This window comes from Mirounga leonina, unplaced genomic scaffold, assembly GCF_011800145.1.
Source record: "Mirounga leonina isolate KUSES-001 unplaced genomic scaffold, KU_Mleo_1.0 Mir_129, whole genome shotgun sequence".
Lineage (NCBI taxonomy): Eukaryota > Metazoa > Chordata > Mammalia > Carnivora > Phocidae > Mirounga > Mirounga leonina.
In genome coordinates, this window is record NW_023270323.1 from 50,758,674 (window position 1) to 50,776,309 (window position 17,636).

At 41.2% G+C, this 17,636-nt stretch overlaps 2 protein-coding genes across 2 annotated transcripts in view; one reads left to right on the forward strand and one right to left on the reverse strand.

Moving 5' to 3' along the window:
• NWD2 (NACHT and WD repeat domain containing 2) overlaps positions 1-17,283 on the reverse strand; it is a 119,776-nt gene extending 102,493 nt beyond the window's left edge. Inside the window, exons 1-2 of the mRNA XM_035005590.1 lie at positions 17,160-17,283; positions 12,973-13,061 (exon numbers count right to left, since the gene is read on the reverse strand). Coding sequence (XP_034861481.1) covers positions 12,973-13,061; positions 17,160-17,283 — 213 coding nt within the window. The remainder of the gene's footprint in view (positions 1-12,972; positions 13,062-17,159) is intronic.
• LOC118010631 (guanine nucleotide-binding protein G(I)/G(S)/G(O) subunit gamma-5-like) lies at positions 3,754-4,344 on the forward strand. The gene has a single exon (XM_035005162.1). The coding sequence runs from the start codon at positions 3,980-3,982 to the stop codon at positions 4,241-4,243; it is 264 nt and encodes an 87-aa protein (XP_034861053.1). The 5' UTR covers positions 3,754-3,979; the 3' UTR covers positions 4,244-4,344.
• Positions 17,284-17,636: the final 353 nt, after the last annotated feature.

The window sequence follows — 17,636 nt, forward strand, 5'->3', positions numbered from 1 at the left end:
CTAACCCATCCCCCCACCCCCTTCCCCTCTAAAACCCTCAGTTTGTTTCTTGGAGTCCATAGTCTCTCATGGTTTGTCTCCCCCTCCGATTTCTCCCCCTTCATTTTTCCCTTCCTTCTCCTAATGTCCTCCATGCTATTCCTTATGTTCCACAAATAAGTGAAACCCTATGATAATTGACTTCCTCTGCTTGACTTATTTCACTTAGCATAATCTCCTTCAGCCCCATCCATGTTGATGTAAAAGCTGGGTATTCAACCCTTCTGATGGCTGAGTAATATTCCACTGTATATATGGACCACATCTTCTTTATCCATTCATCTGTTGAAGGGCATCTTGGCTCTTTCCACAGTTTGGCTATTGCGGACATTGCTGCTATGAAAAGGTGAACTTCTAAGAAACACCGTGGCAGGTAACTCAACAGGAACGGGCAGTTTGTAGATTGTAAAGGGTGAAGAATGCACTAGAAGCCAAGACTGAATGGGAAAATGGTAATAATTGAGAAACTGGAAAAAGGGAGAAGGACGATTTCCATTTCAGATATAGTAGTATTCCCAAACCAGAGAATTCTCTTCACGTCACTCTGGAGGGAGAGAGCCAGAGATGAAGACATGGGGATCATTCACAAGCACCAGCTCAGGGACAAGACAGCACTCTCACTGGGGGTCTGAGGGTGGAAAAAAAGCCCAGGATTTACTGGAGGTTAAAGGTGAAAAAAAAAGGAACAGGTTTATGAACGTTGGTGATGAAGATGAAATGAGATAAATACCACGTGCCACTAAGGAAGCTGGCTATCAGAAGGTATTCTTAAGGAATGACACAGAGTTGAATGGCTGGACTCAAATGAAAATCACTTTCAAAATGGATGTGTCCTAAGTGCCCAGCCGAGTCAAGTACCCCCGCAGTTAGAGGTTCCTGCACTAACTGGGTTTACTCTTGAGTCAGATTACCAGTGGGGGCTGGGTGGGGTGGATTTATAAGAGTTTACAGAGTAGAAGTGGGGAAGACTTTTTGAGAAAGCTAGGCCTTGAGCTGGATTTTGAGGTTGGGAGCGGGGTGAGGAAGAGAAAGTGTACTTTTTTTTTTTTTTTTTAAGATTTTATATATTTGAGGGAGAGAGAGTGTGCATGCGTGTGCACATGACTGGGGAGAGGAGCAGAGAGAGAAGGCGAAACAGACTCCCCACTGAGCAGGAACCCGATGTGGGGCTCGATCCCAGGACCCTGAGATCATGATCTGAGCGGAAGGCAGATGCTTAACTGACCGAGCCATCCAGATGCTTCACTGACCCAGCCATCCAGGCACTCTGAGAAAGGGTATTTCTGATAAGAAAGTCAAGAATGAGCAATCCACTAGATGTGCTCTGAGAGGACAGGCTTGGAGTGCATGTTTGTGTTGGGGAGAATGGGAGATGAACGTGGAGAGACAGCTGAGTCACAGTAAAGAGGGACCCCCGTAGGCAGCAGGGAGCCATTAAGAGCTTTTAAGCAAAGGACCTGACAACATGACATTTACGTCAAGATTGCTCTGGTGGTGATGTATAGAGAAACTCAGGCAGGGTGATGGTGTAGGCATTTCTGCTCACCAAGCTTTACTAAACCCCACTAAATATTAAACACTCTTTCAGGCCCTGGGAACTTACAAATAAGTGAAAACTAGTCTCTTCCTCAACAACCTGTAACCAATTGGCAGTAAGTGGGGAACAAGCTCAGTTAGGATGCTTTTCACATATCCAATTTTTGAAGCGAAAAGGGTTAGATCAGAGTCCCGGCAGTGGGAATGGAGCAGAAACCTCAGAAAGCAAGAACGGATGGCACCTGTGGATAGAATTACAAGTCCTTTACTCACTGGGTCCTGCACCGCCTGCTTTTTGCCCCAATCTGTCTGTATTTTCCCAATTTTATTCCCCTCGTGTTCCCTTTCTATCCTTTTCTCCATAACCAAGGGCATTAACCGAACACTGGCAAGTCAATCACACTATTATTTAAACACCTTGTCTTTCTGAAGCCATGTGTGTTCTCTGCTCTGGGTGAGCTTGATGTTCCTCCCATTCAGTTGTTTCTATGTCCGAGCAACAACCGACCCATGTGTATCACACATAGAATTACCTGGAGTTCATAATCAGAGGGTCTAATTAGCTTTTTCATTAAATATCTTCGTTTAAAATGAAAAAAAATTAAGGAAACACTAGAGAACAGCTTGCCCGACAGGCATACAGAAAGACATTAGAAGACCTTGTGTCAAATGTAACTCCATACTCTACCAATTCCATAATATTTAACTCAACGGTCTACTAGGTGCCAGACACTGGACTTATCACTGGGATACACTGAGTAAGACACAATTCCAGTCCTGAGAACTTAGAGACCTTAGAGACAGGTGATGAAAACTTCACCTCACCAGATGTCTCATTCTATCCATCACTGGCTCTAGACCACGCCATGATCACTTCTTAACTTGCACTACCCTCCTGCTTGTACCATTCCCCTCCCTTCATAGAGCTTGAGTGACTTTCTTGAACCCAAGTCCTATAATGTCCCCCTTTCCCTTCTCACTCAGTACAATTCTAAGTCCTTAATCTTGGCCCACAATGTCCCATGTGATCTGAATTTGATGTCCTCTCCTGCAATTATTTCTCTTACTCCACTCCACCTACACTTGGCTTCTTTACTGTTCCTAGAATATTCTGAACATGCTCGGTCAGTTAAGCATCTGCCTTCCGCTCATATCATGATCTCAGGGTCCTGGGATCGAGCCTTTTCCTGGTTGCCTATATCTGGATTTCTCCTACCAAAGCATCTGCATGATTTGCTCCATCACTTTCTACAGATCTCTGCTCAAAGGTTGTCCTATCACTGAGTCCTTCTCTGACTACCTGGTACTCCTTAACCCCCATATCCTGTCTTACTTTTCCTAAAAGCATTTACTCAATAAAATGCATCTATCACCACTGGAGATTTACTGTTTGTTGTCTGCCTCCCCAAACAATATTGGAAGCTCCACAAGAAGAGGGTCTGATTGGTTTGTTTTTGTATTCCCAGCACTTGGGATGTTGCCTGGCATGTGCTCAATGGTCAACAAGTACTTCTTGGGGCGCCTGGGTGGCTCAGTCGTTAGGCGTCTGCCTTCGGCTCAGGTCATGATCCCAGGGTCCTGGGATCGAGCCCCGCGTCGGGCTCCCTGCTCAGCAGGAAGCTTGCTTCTCACTCTCCCACTCCCCCCTGCTTGTGTTCCTGCTCTCGCTATCTCTCTCTCTGTCAAATAAATAAATAAAATCTTTAAAAAAAACCCAAACAAACAAACAAAAAAACAAGTACTTCTTGAACAAACTGGATGCATGACTGAGAGTTATGCCTAAGATTATAGGGGAGCAAAAAGGTGGGTACATGGCATATCCTAGGAGGAACCAGGGGCTCAGAGATAGCTTCCTTAAGCAAGTAATGTTTGGACTGAGACTTCATTCATTCATATGCTCAGAAAGGCATTCACTTGTTCAACACATTCCCATCAGAGTTTTGCTATGTGTCAGGCACGATACCAGGACTACAAATGTAGCTGTCATGAAGGCAGACACGTCCCTGTTCTTGTAAAACTTATCATCTAGTGGGGCAGAGACAATAAGCAAGCCAATAGATGAAAAAGGCAAAATATCCAATATTCACACATGCTATGCAGATAAACTAAAATAGGGTGATGTAAAAGAAATCCTCTAGGTGGTTCCTTTAGATTGGGTCACAAGGGAAGCATCTCTAGGAAGTGACATTTCGTGGAGACCTGGAGAGCAAAAAGAAAGCTCCCATGTGAAGAAGATGAGGGAGTGAACATTCCTACAGAGAGAGCACAGCCAGGGCAAAGCCCTTTAATGGGAATGGGCTTGAAGTGTTCAAGGGTGAACCACATGGAGAATATTTAGCTACAGGGCTGTAGTCAGAAGGAGAGGGGCCGGCCGCGCTGCCCCACCATCTGGCCCAGTGGACCCATGAACCAACCGATCCACGCACGGATGAATCTGCCTGCTCTTGAGAGCGCCATGTCTGGTTCCTCCAGCGTTGCCACTATGAAGAAAGTGGTTCAACAGCTCCGGCGGGAAGCTGGGCTCAACTGCGTGAAGGTTTGCCAGGCAGCTGCAGATTTGAAACAATTCTGTCTGCAGAATGCCCAACACGACCCCCTGCTAACTGGTGTATCTTCAAGTACGAATCCCTTCAGACCCCAAAAACTGTTCCTTTTTGTAGTAAAATGAATCTCTGGATGGTTTTCTAAACCACTTTTCATGAACCAGTGAATATTCAAAGGAGAACTAAATTTGAAGCCTGTACAAAAGCTTATTATCCCTATAACACGTGCCATACTATATAAACTTCTACTTTTGTCAGGCCTTAACATCTACCTCTGAATTTTCTTTTTTTTGGAATTTTTCTTTTTCCCTTTTTCAACCAATATCTTATCAATCCTTTTCTTAAGAAACATTTTTATTTTTCATTTTTAGTCATATTCTATCCATAGTAGTTACCTTTATTTTTGGCATATATATATAAGTTCTTCTTTCTTTAAAATTTTGAGATACAGTTTCTTCTAACAGATAAAAACATACCCTAAATCTCCAGTGTACGGCTTTGTTCTACTCTCCTGCCTGATCACATTCTTTTTTTTTTTTTAAATCCTCTTCTTTTTTCAAACTTATCAATTCCCTTTTATAAAATTTTTTATAATTTTCATCTTTACAGTCATATTCCATCCCTTCATATCAACCCTTATTTTTGTACATATATAAGTTTTTCTTTCTTTAAAATTTTGGGAGGCATTTTCTCCTACCAGACCAAAATACACCCAAAATCTAGTGTGTGCCACTGATCTATGCACCAGCCTGATCATATTTGATCATATTCTGTTTTTTTTTGGTTGTTCTGTATTTGTTTTTCTTTTTCCTCTTTCTTTCCCTTTCTTTTCCCCCGGCTTCAGGTCTTTTCTGATTTGTTTAGAGTATATTTTCTGGGGACGTTGTTACCCTGTTAGCATTTTGTTCTCTCATTCATCTATTCTCCTCTGGACAAAATGATAGGACGGAAAAAAATCACCTCAACAAAAAGAACAAGAGGTAGTCCTAACTGCCAGGGACCTACTCAACACGGACATTAGTACGATGTCGGATCTAGAGTTCAGAATCATGACTTTAAAGATACTAGCTGGGCTTGAAAAAAAGCATGGAAGTTATTAGAGAAACCCTTTCTGGAGAAATAAAAGAACTAAAATCTAACCAAGTTGAAATCAAAAAGGCTATTAATGAGGTGCAATCAAAAATGGGGGCACTAACTGCTAGGATAAATGAGGCAGAAGAGAGAATCAGTAATATAGAAGACCAAATGATGGAAAATAAAGAAGCTGAGAAAAAGAGAGATAAACAACTACTGGATCATGAGGGCAGAATTCGAGAGATAAGCGATACTGTAAGACGAAACAACATTAGAATAATTGGGATCCCAGAAGAAGAAAGAGAGAGGGGCAGAAGGTATATTGGAGCAAATTATAACAGTGAACTTCCCTAATAGGGGAAGGAAACGGGCATCAAAATCCAGGAGGCTCAGAGAACCCCTCTCAAAATCAATAAAAATAAGTCAACACCCCGACATCTAATAGTAAAACTTATGAGTCTCAGAGACAAAGAGAGAATCCTGAAAGCAGCGCGGGAGAAGAGATCCATAACCTACAATGGTAGAAACATTAGATTGGCAACAGACCTATCCACAGAGACCTGGCAGGCCAGAAAGGACTGGCAGGATATATTCAGAGCACTAAACAAGAAAAATATGCAGCCAAGAATACTATATCGAGCTAGGTTGTCATTGAAAATAGAAGGAGAGATAAAAAGCTTCCAGGACAAACAAAAACGAAAGGAATTTGCAAACACAAAACCAGCCCTACAAGAAATCTTGAAAGGGGTCCTCTAAGCAAAGAGAGACCCTAAAAGCAGCATAGACCAGAAAGGAACACAGACAATATACGGTAACAGTCACCTTACAGGCAATACAATGCCACTAAATTCCTATCTTTCAATAGTTACCCTGAATGTAAATGGGCTCAATGCCCCAATCAAAAGACACAGGCTATCAGACTGGATTAAAAAACAAGACCCATCAATATGCTGTCTGCAAGAGACTCATTTTAGAACCAAAGACACCCCCAGATTTAAAGTGAGGGGGTGGAAAACCATTTACCATGCTAATGGACACCAAAAGAAAGCTGGGGTGGCAATCCTTATATCAGACAAATTAGATTTTATTTTTTTATTATTATTTTTTATAAGATTTATTTGACAGAGAGAGACACAGCGAGAGAGGGAATATAAGCAGGGGGAGTGGGAGAGGGAGAAGCAGACTTCCCGCGGAGCCGGGAGCCCAATGTGGGGCTTGATCCCAGGACCCTGGGATCATGACCTGAGCCGAAGGCAGACGCTTAATGACTGAGCCACCCAAGTGCCCCAGACAAATTAGATTTTAAACCAAAGACTGTAATAAGAGATGAGGAAGGACACTATATCCTACTTAAAGGGTCTATCCAAAAAGAAGATCTAACAATTGTAAATATCTATGCCCCTAACATGGGAGCAGCCAATTATATAAGGCAATTAATAACAAAAACAAAGAAACACATTGACAACAATACAATGGGGCACTTTAACATCCTCCCTCACTGAAATGGACAGATCATCGAAGCAAAAGATCAACAAGGAAATAAAGACTTTAAATGACACACTGGACTTCCACACATTTGGTCCACAAATGGACTTCACAGACATATTCAGAACATTCCATCCCAAAGCAATGGAATACACATTCTTCTCTAATGCCTATGGAACATTCTCCAGAATAGATCACATCCTAGGTCACAAATCAGGTCTCAACTGGTACCAAAAGATTGGGATCATTCCCTGCCTATTTTCAGACCACAATGCTTTGAAACTAGAACTCAATCACAAGAGGAAAGTTGGAAAGAACTCAAATACATGGAGGCTAAAGAGCATCCTACTAAAGAATGAATGGGTCAACCAGGAAATTAAAGAATTAAAAAAATTCATGGAAACCAATGGAAATGAAAACACAACTGTTCAAAATCTTCGGGATGCAGCAAAGGCAGTCCTAAGAGGAAAGTATATAGCAATACAAGTCTTTCTCAAGAAACAAGAAAGGTGTCAAGTACATAACCTAATCCTACACCTAAAGGAGCTAGAAAAAGAACAGCAAATAAAGCCTAAACCCAGCAGGAGAAGAGAAATAATAAAGATCAGAGCAGAAATCAATGAAATAGAAATCAAAAGAACAGTAGAACAGATCAACGAAACTAGGAGCTGGTTCTTTGAAAGAATTAACAGGATTGATAAACCCCTGGCCAGACTTTTTTTTTTTTTCTTTTTTTAAAGATTTTATTTATTTGAGAGCGAGAATGAGAGACAGCATGAGAGGGAGGAGGGTCAGAGGGAGAAGCAGGCTCCCTGCCAAGCAGGGAGCCTGATGCGGGACTCGATCCCGGGACTCCAGGATCATGACTTGAGCCGAAGGCAGTCGCTTAACCAACTGAGCCACCCAGGCGCCCTCCCCTGGCCAGACTTATCAAAAAGAAAAATGACCCAAATCAACAAAATCATGAATGAAAGAGGAGAGATCACAACCAACACCAAAGAAATACAAACAATTATAAGAACATACTATATAAGCAACTCTATGCCAGCAAATTAGATAACCTGGAAGAAATGGATGCATTCCTAGAGATGTATCAACTACCAAAACTGAACCAGGAAGAAACAGAAAACCTGAACAGACCTATAACCACTAAGGAAATTGAAGCAGTCATCAAAAATCTCCCAACAAACAAAAGCCCAGGGCCAGATGGCTTCCCAGGGGAATTCTACCAAACATTTCAAGAAGAATTAATACCTATTCTTCTGAAACTGTTCCAAAAAATAGAAATGGAAGGAAAACTTCCAAACTCGTTTTATGAGGCCAGCATTACCTTGATCTCAAAACCAGACTAAGACCCCATCAAAAAGGAGAATTACAGACCAATATCCTTGATGAACATGGATGCAAAAATTCTCACCAAAATACTAGCCAATAGGATCCAACAGTACATTAAAAGGATTACTCACCACGACCAAGTGGGATTTATCCCTGGGCTGCAAGGTTGGTTCAACATCCACAAATCAATCAATGTGATACAATACATTAATGAAAGAAAGAACAAGAATCATATGATCCTCTCAATAGATGCAGAAAAAGCATTTGACAAAGTACAGCATCCTTTCTTGAGCAAAACTCTTCAGAGTATAGGGATAGAGGGTACATATTTCAATATCATAAAAGCCATCTATGAAAAACCCACAGCGAATATCATTCTCAATGGGGAAAACCTGAGAGCTTTCCCCCTAAGGTCAGGAACGTGGCAGGATGTCCACTATCACCACTGCTATTCAACATAGTATTAGAAGTCCTAGCCACAGCAATCAGACAACAAAAAGAAATCAAAGGCATCCAAATCAGCAAAGAAGAAGTCAAACTCTCACTTTTTGCAGATGATATGATACTTTATGTGGAAAACCCAAAAGACTCCACCCCAAAACTGCTAGAACTCATACAGGAATTCAGTAAAGTGGTAGGATATAAAATCAATGCACAGAAATCAGTGGCATTCCTATACACCAACAACAAGACAGAAGAAAGAGAAATTAAGGAGTCGATCCCATTTACAATTGCACCCAAAACCATAAGGTACCTAGGAATAAATTTAACCAAAGAGGCAAAGGATCTATACTCAGAAAACTATAAAATACTCATGAAAGAAATTGAGGAAGACACAAAGAAATGGAAAAACATTCCATGCTCATGGACTGGAAGAACAAATATTGTGAAGATGTCAATGCTACCTAGAGCAATCCACACGTTCAATGCAATCCCCATCAAAATACCATCCACTTTTTTCACAGAAATGGAACAAATAATCCTAAAATTTGTATGGAACCAGAAAAGACCCCGAATAGCCAGAGGAATGTTGAAAAAGAAAAGCAAAGCTGGTGGCATCACAATTCCAGACTTCCAGCTCTAATACAAAGCTGTCATCATCAAGACAGTATGGTACCCGCACAAAAACAGACACATAGATCAATGGAACAGAATAGAGAGCCCAGAAATGGACCCTCAACTCTATGGTCAACTGATCTTCGACAAAGCAGGAAAGAATGTCCAATGGAAAAAAGACTCTTCAACAAATGGTGTTGGGAAAATTGGACAGCCACATGCAGAAGAATGAAACTGGACTATTTCCTTACACCATACACAAAAATAGACTCCAAATGGTTGAAAGACCTAAATGTGAGACAGAACATCCTAAAGGAGAACACAGGCAGCAAAACCTCTTCGACCTCAGCCACAGCAACTTCTTCCTAGAAACATCGCCAAAGGCAAAGGAAGCAAGGGCAAAAATGAACTATTGGGACTTCAAGATAAAAAGCTTTTGCACAGCAAAAGAAACAGTCAACAAAACCAAAAGACAACCAACAGAATGGGAGAAGATATTTGCAAATGACATATCAGATAAAGGGCTAGTATCCAAAATCTATAAAGATCTGATCAAACTCAACACCCAAAGAACAAATAATCCAATCAAGAAATGGGCAGGAGACATGAACAGACATTTTTCCAAAGAAGACATCCAAATGGCCAACAGACACATGAAAAAGTGCTCAACATCACTCGGCATCAGGGAAATCCACATCAAAACCTCAATGAGATACCACCTCACACCAGTCAGAATGGCTAAAATTAACAAGTCAGGAAACGACAGATGTTGGCGGGGATGCGGAAAAAGGGGAACCCTCCTACACTGTTGGTGGGAATGCAAGCTGGTGCAGCGACTCTGGAAAATAGTATGGAGGTTCTTCAAAAAGTTGAAAATAGAGCTACCATACGATCCAGCAATTGCACTACTGGGTATTTACCCCAAAGATACAAATGTAGGGATCCAAAGGGGTACGTGCACCCGGATGTTTATAGCAGCAATGTCCACAATAGCCAAACTGTGGAAAGAGCCAAGATGTCCATCGACAGATGAATGGATAAAGAAGATGTGGTATATCTATACAATGGAAGATTATGCAGCCATCAAATGGAATGAGATCTTGCCATTTGCAACGACGTGGGGATGGAACTGGAGGGTATTACGCTGAGTGAAATAAGTCAATCAGAGAAACACATGTATCAAATGACCTCACTGATATGAGGAATTCTTAATCTCGGGAAACAATCTGAGGGTTGCTGGAGTCGGGGGTGGGGTGGGGGGATGGGGTGGCTGGGTGATAGACATTGGGGAGGGTATGTGCTATGGTTTGCGCTGTGAATTGTGCAAGAATGTTGAATCACAGATCTGTATCTCTGATACAAATAATGCAATATATGTTAAGAAAAAAAAAAAGAAGAAGATAGCAGGAGGGGAAGAATGAAGGGGGGGAAATCGGAGAGGGAGACAAACCATGAGAGACGATGGACTCTGAAAAACAAACTGAGGGTTCTAAAGGGGGGGGACGGGAGGATGGGTTAGCCTGGTGATGGGTATTAAAGAGGGCACGTTCTGCATGGAGCACTGGTTGTTATGCACAAACAATGAATCATGGAACACTACATCAAAAACTAATGATGTAATGTATGGTGATTAACATAACAATAAAAAATTTAAAAAAAAGAAGGAGAGGGGCCTTAGGATCTATAGGAAGAGTCTTCAGAATGAGTAGGACTTCAAGGGTGGCAGGGGAAGAAGCAGGTTGCAGAGCATCGCGGGTGGAAAGAACAGCATAAACAAAGGCAAAGAAGCTTAAAAGGGATTGGTATATGTTTGGGTAACTGTAGGAAATTCATTTCTTCTGGGTTCAATGCAGAGCCAAAGATGAAATCCAGAGTACTATACAGGTAAACTGTTTTTTTTTTTTTTCTTCATGAAGCTTCCAGTATCATATTTTGTTGCAGTTGAGAAAGGAGAACTGTCTCACTAGAAAACACATCTTCAGGGAGGTCTATAATCAACTGACTAGAAGAGACTATACTAAAAAGTATATCTTAGAAGATTCAAGTATGACATATATTTGAGCTCCCATTAAGCTCGGAAGGTGGGAAACAAATGCAACCCTGCATATTTTTATTCCAAACACAACCTTAGATACGAAGTGGTCACCACTCCCATTTCGAACACCGACTGAGGGAGTCACAGTGGAAAGCTGGGGGTTCAGTCCCAACTTTTCTCTGCCCAATGTGGTTTCCACTGCTGCCCGGTATCTCAACGACTCATTCAATGCACCTGCCTAGAATGATCCTTGCTGTCAATTTAGTCCATGGACCTTGCCTTCTACAGCTTTCCTCTGGCTTTATCAGTCTTTTCCTGGGCCTACTTATAATTTAGAAAATATATTTTTCTTTATTTTCCTCTCAGCTAATCTGAATACCATGTTTTATGCAGGCTGGTCTGTGGCTCAACAAATTCCTCCCTCTACTAAAAAAAAATGATGCATATCCAAACAAACTCAAAGATGGGATTAACATTCTTGGACACATCTCTTTCTCCATGGTAATTGAGTCCCCAAGGAGTGTCTAAGTCTTTGGGAATCTTGACAGATCAGAATTTTTTTTAACAATTGAGACCCTGTTATCAGTAGAACCAGGTTCTTCAGAGAAGGCAGGGCTGAATTCACAACAAGGCATTTAATTTAGGCTCACCGTTTATCTAGCAAATGGTGACTTATGAGTAACTTTTCAGTATGTGTGTCATAATGGCCTGCTGCTGACTGACAGTAGGCACGGAGATGGAAGCCATTTTGAGACCGACTATTTTATACATCACACGAGAAAGCATCATGAAGTATACCAAGATAAAATATTCAGGAGGAAATAAATGAAGGGTGGAATTTTCTTCCACTAACAAAGATGCATTTTGCACTCTTATACCACAAATCTCTGGTACATATTCCTGACTTACCAATGGAAACATATAGTTAAGATAGCACTGCAGAGTTAAGATGTCCGTTGTGAATGAGGTTGAAAACTTTTGACTAAATAAGGCTATCTGTTCCAGGAGCCATTTACTTTTTAAATCTGGGGATGTTCAAGATATGCCCATTGTTTTCTAGTACTTTTAATAGAAAAGGTGGTAAAATCAGTGGTGTCTACAAATGCCAGGGTATTCATGAACTTTAGCAATGACATGCACAGTTATTGTCTCTTGAAAGGCTGATTTTTTTTTTTTTTTTTGGGTAAATGGCAAATCCCTAACATAGGAAAAAGGACATTCTACAATGTGAACAAAATCTAAAAGGCAAGCTAGAAGGCAAGGGCTGGCCAGGCTGCTAAAAGAAAACACCTGGGAGAGAGCTGGTCCCAATTTTTAGGTACAAACCATTTCTAGAGACCACAGCCTACAGGCATGCGCTCAGCAACCTTAACCTTCCTGAGAACAGTAGAGACTGCCGAGAAGCAAATAAACATGGTTAGGAGAAGATGAGCCAATACCAGACAGAGGCCAAGAAAACATAAAAGTGCAAAGCACCAAAAATGACTATTTTTTTAAAGATTTTATTTATTTGAGAGAGAGAGAGAGAAAGAGTACGCGCACGCGAGAGCGCAGAAGGACAGGTGCAGGAAGGCCGAGAGATGCGGATTCCCCACTCAGCAGGGAGCCCAATGCAGCTTGATACCAGGACCCTGGGGATCATGACCTAAGCGGAAGGCAGCTGCTTAACTGACTGAGCCACCCAGGCGCCCCCCAAATGACTAAATATTTTATTTTCCATTTTCCAGTGTTCCTTTTTACCCATGCTTAAAGAAATAAAATTTTTCAGAGCTTGAAACGTGTTTTTTAGAACACCGAAGTTGTGACAATAAGCAAGCACAAACATTATTCAGCTGCCATAATTAAAAATGGAATTAATATCACAGTTACCTGAAATTCTAATCCATAGTTTTCTCTGCAGAATTCTCTCAATTTAGGATACACATTTTCTCTTAGTGCCTGTCTTTCTGCTCCCGTGTCTGTGGTAGAAAAACAAACACAGAGAAAGGGAGTTATGTCCACACATAGGTATTTCTGGAAAAAAATGTAAGCTTACAAATTAATTTTGACATTAATATAATCCAGTTGGGTGCTAATTGTGAAATGATGGGATATTTGACTGCCGGGGGGAGGGAGGGCACCTGTTCCTAACAGAGCAGGGGGAGCAGAGAGCCCCCCACCAGATGTAAGAGCCTGCGGGATGGATGGGAGCCCCACCTGTCAGTTCCATGTGGGCCGGCAGAGCTGAGAATTCACATTTGAGTCTTTATGCCGACACGGTCGCTCCCATGAATCTCTTAAGTAGCCGGACCATGCGGTCTTTGGAAGAGGCAGAAGGAAAAATCGTAAGGCTACTGGCTATCAGGTGTTTTAGCCCCATGACGTGTAAAAGTTACAAATTCACACACACATCACACACGCCCATTAATTTAGTTACTGATTCCAAACATTATCCAATCTCTATCATCATTTCTATAGTATTTAGAAATAATTCGACTTTTGCAAAATTCAGTACAGTATCCATGCAATCAGTACAGTAGTGAGAAAAGACAAATCGTGGGAGCCAGCTTCCAAGCTAGCCTGACAAAGTGACAGAAACCAGTGTTTACAGGGAAACCAAAGACTCACTACAAGGCTTCTAGATTACCCTATGGTCTAAATGGATAGGGTCTTTTCTAGCCATAGATCCAACACAGACCCGAAGTCCAAAGCAGGAGGACCAAGCAGAGGAGTGATGCATTTGAGCAGTGCCCGTGTGTTGTCATGGCCCTGGTGGAGGCCATAAACTCAGTGTTTACATGATCTGTATAATCTCAGGATCCAAGGCCCACCCTCCTTCATCTCATTTTAAGGGCTGAAAACATTAACTTCACAATAAAGGTGATTAATATTCAATCAATCTCTCTAGAAGGCTACAGGTGTTTAATACACAAATAACAGAAGTCACTTTAAAAATAAATACTGCCAGATGCGGAAGTTGGGAATAATATGCATATTATAACAACATGATTATATTATTACAAATTAAATAAACAGGATTAAGGGATGCTAAAATAGTATCAAAATAACACATGAACAAATTTTTTTATTTCTTAAAAATGTTAATTGTAACTCATTACTAGGTACTGCCGTCTGAATGTGGCATAGTATGACAGAAATATAGTAATATTTACTGAGTGCTTACTATAAGCATGTTAAGTACTTCTATGTGTATTTTCTTAGTCACTTCTGACAACTCTATGAATAGGTAAAATTACTATTCCATTTTTAAAAAAATATTTTATTTACAAAGCAAGAGCATAAGCTGAGCGAGGGGCAGAGGGAGAGGGAGAGAAAGAATCTCCAGCAGATTCTGTGCTGAGTGCAAAGCCCAACATGGGGCTTGATCCCATGACCCTGAGATCATGACCCAAGCTGAAATCAACAGCTGGGCACTTAACTGACTGAGCCAACCAGGCTCCCCACTATTTCACTGTGTTTATAAGAGGAAACTGAAATACAGAGGGGTTAAGAGACTTGCCCGAAGTTCTATGACCTCTAAGTTGGAGAAACTGGACTTGAATCTAGAGAGCCATTTGAATCTAGAGTATTCCATAGTTTGCTCTAACCACAGGAAATCTGCAACGGTGCAAAGAATCAATCTTCAAAAATGACGCATAGGATAACTTCATGGAGTACTTAAGGGATGATGATCTCACCTCTCAATCTGGACTCTTCCTCCCTGTTCCCATTCTTACCCCCTTTAATCCATTCTCCACAGAGAAGCCAGACTGATCTTTTATAAATGCAAATCAGATCACATAAAGCCCTTCAGCAGCTCCGCATAGCACTTGGAATGAAATCCACACTCCTTACTTTGAACGTTCTCCCTCTCCCAAAGTGATCTCTTAACCACTACACAGATTATATGCCTAGTCATGGCCTTCGCTCTAGCTAGGACTTCCTCCTGTAATGCTTGTGATCAGCTCAAGGCGTCTCCTGTCAATCAGGTATCAGCTTTAGAGCCACCTCCTCAGAGAGACCTCTCCGAGCCCTCCATCTACAGAACTGACTCTGTCCCGTCGCCTTTCAAATTCTTTGCACATTACTCATCACTACTCTTGCTATTCGTTTACTATCGGTCTCCCCCACTACAAAGTGAGCTCAAAAAGAGTTACAACCTTCTTCTGTCTCATTTACTGCTACATCCAGAGTTGTCCTCAATTAAGAAATAAGTGAATGAAAAAACCCCACACATGCACCAGTGACCAGAATGAGATGACAGGCAAATGCATCCCTGTAATTACCACCAGAAACAGAAGGGCTTGCTACATTACAATTTGTCCTTGGATGGATACAGAATCAAGACTACGGTTCACAAAGTAAGTGAATGAGAACTGAAATACTGATTTCTTTTCTGGTTTCTGTGTTTCTGGCAAAACACTAACGTATTTTACCAAATTATGTTGAACCTTCCCCAAAGTGTGAAGGGAGTGTATGCACATATCTGACATTCTGTGTTATTACTTATGGTTACAAAAATGACTCAGATTTTCCTATATTTGTGTTAATATGTGATGATTGGCTCTGGAAATGGAAAAGTAATTAAGATAAAATGGATTAATTATAATGGGTGACAGATAAGCTGGCTTAATTATATTAAAAAACCTGATTCATACTAACAGCAAATCCAGATGGTTGGCAATTAAATAACATTAGAATGTCATAAACAGGAAAAATTAAGTTACAGAATGTCACACATAAAAAGGGACCTCTTAAAAAAGTGTAGATCAGAGACAAAGTATGTCATCATTGACTCTTTCTACATAGTCATCACACATCTATTTGTATCTGCCCACTTCCTTATCCCTTTGAGAAGATGAATTAACACTTGGGCAGCACTATTAGGTTTTTAAAAAAGGATTTGCATTCTAAATAATTCCTCAATGATTTCAGAGTTAATGATTAGTCTCTGTGCAGTGTCTGAGTTACTCACAGGAAGAGCCCTAGGTGAGGATTTTTTTTTTTAATTCAATTAGCCAACACATAAATACATCATTAGTTTTTGATGTAGTGTTCAATGATTCATTAGTTGCGTATAATACCCAGTGCTCATCACATCATGTGCCCTCCCCTCCTTAATGCCCATCACCCAGTTGCCCCATACCCCCACCCACCTCCCCTTCCACAACCCTCAGTTTGTTTCCGAGAGTCAAGAGTCTGTCATGGTTTATCAACCTCTCTAATTTCTTCCCAGTTTTCCCTCCCCTTCCCCTATGATCTTCTGTGCTATTTCTTATGTTCCATATGAGTGAAACCATGATAATTATCTTTCTCTGATTGACTTATTTCACTTAGCATAATACCCTCCAGTTTCATCCATGTTGATGTAAATGGTAGGTATTCATCCATTCTGATGTAATATGAGTAGCATTCCACTGTATACATGAACCACATCTTTATCCATTCATCTGTCGATGGACATCTGGACCCTTTCCACAGTTTGGCTATTATGAACATTGCTGCTATCAACATTGGGGTGCAGGTGTCCCTTCTTTTCACTACATCTGTATCTTTGGGGTAAATACCCAGTAGTGCAATTGCTGGGTCATAGGGTAGCTCTATTTTTAATGTTTTGAGGAACCTCCATACTGTTTTCCAGAGTGGCTGCACCAGCTTGCATTCCCACCAACAGTGTAAGAGGGTTCTGAGGGAGTATTCTTAATCAATACCATTATCCCACTTCATGAAGGATTTAGATTAATTCAAAATTTCTATTAAAAGTGCTAAAATGACCATGTTGCATTGGGACTTCTTACTGCCCCTGCCTCACTGAAACTTAAGGCCAGGGCATGAGATTAAGTCACTTCCCTCTAGGCAGCTCAGAAAATTCATTTAGGATCCAGCACACATCCTCTGCTACAATTGCAGCCAGTTCTCCCAGGTTTCTGTACATTTGCTCCTGCCTGGGTTCTCCCTCTTCATTCACCTGGCCTGTCAGCCAAAGATTCATCTGGATATCCTATCTGGTTTTTGTTCTTTCTGTTTGGGTTGATTTCTTATTTGGCAGCTTCCCAGAGGCTGTGTCCTCGCCACACCTTCTAGGGCCTCTGTGCCCAACCAGCCATGTTGACCCCTCCTTACATCAATATCATCAAATTCTGTCAATTTTCTCATGAACATCTTTTGAATTTGGCCACTCTCGAGTTTTGCACTCACCATCTCTCAACCCTGAGGGTCCAAAAGTCTCCTATTTGATTGACTTCTTATCTGTCCTTCCTCATTGCAGTCTTATACTCCACAGAGCTGCTGGAGAGAAATCCAAGACCAAACAAAAGCAGTAGCTAATTTGATCAATAAAGGCCTTGGCTAGCATCCGATGGCCCAGAAGATAAAGACCAGAATGTTCAGCAGATGTAAATGTGTTTTCTTTTTTTTTTTTTAAAGATTTTATTTATTTATTTGAGAGAGAGCACGAGAGGGAGGAGGGTCAGAGGGAGAAGCAGACTCCCTGCCGAGCAGGGAGCCCGATGCGGGACTCGATCCAGGGACTCCAGGATCATGACCTGAGCCGA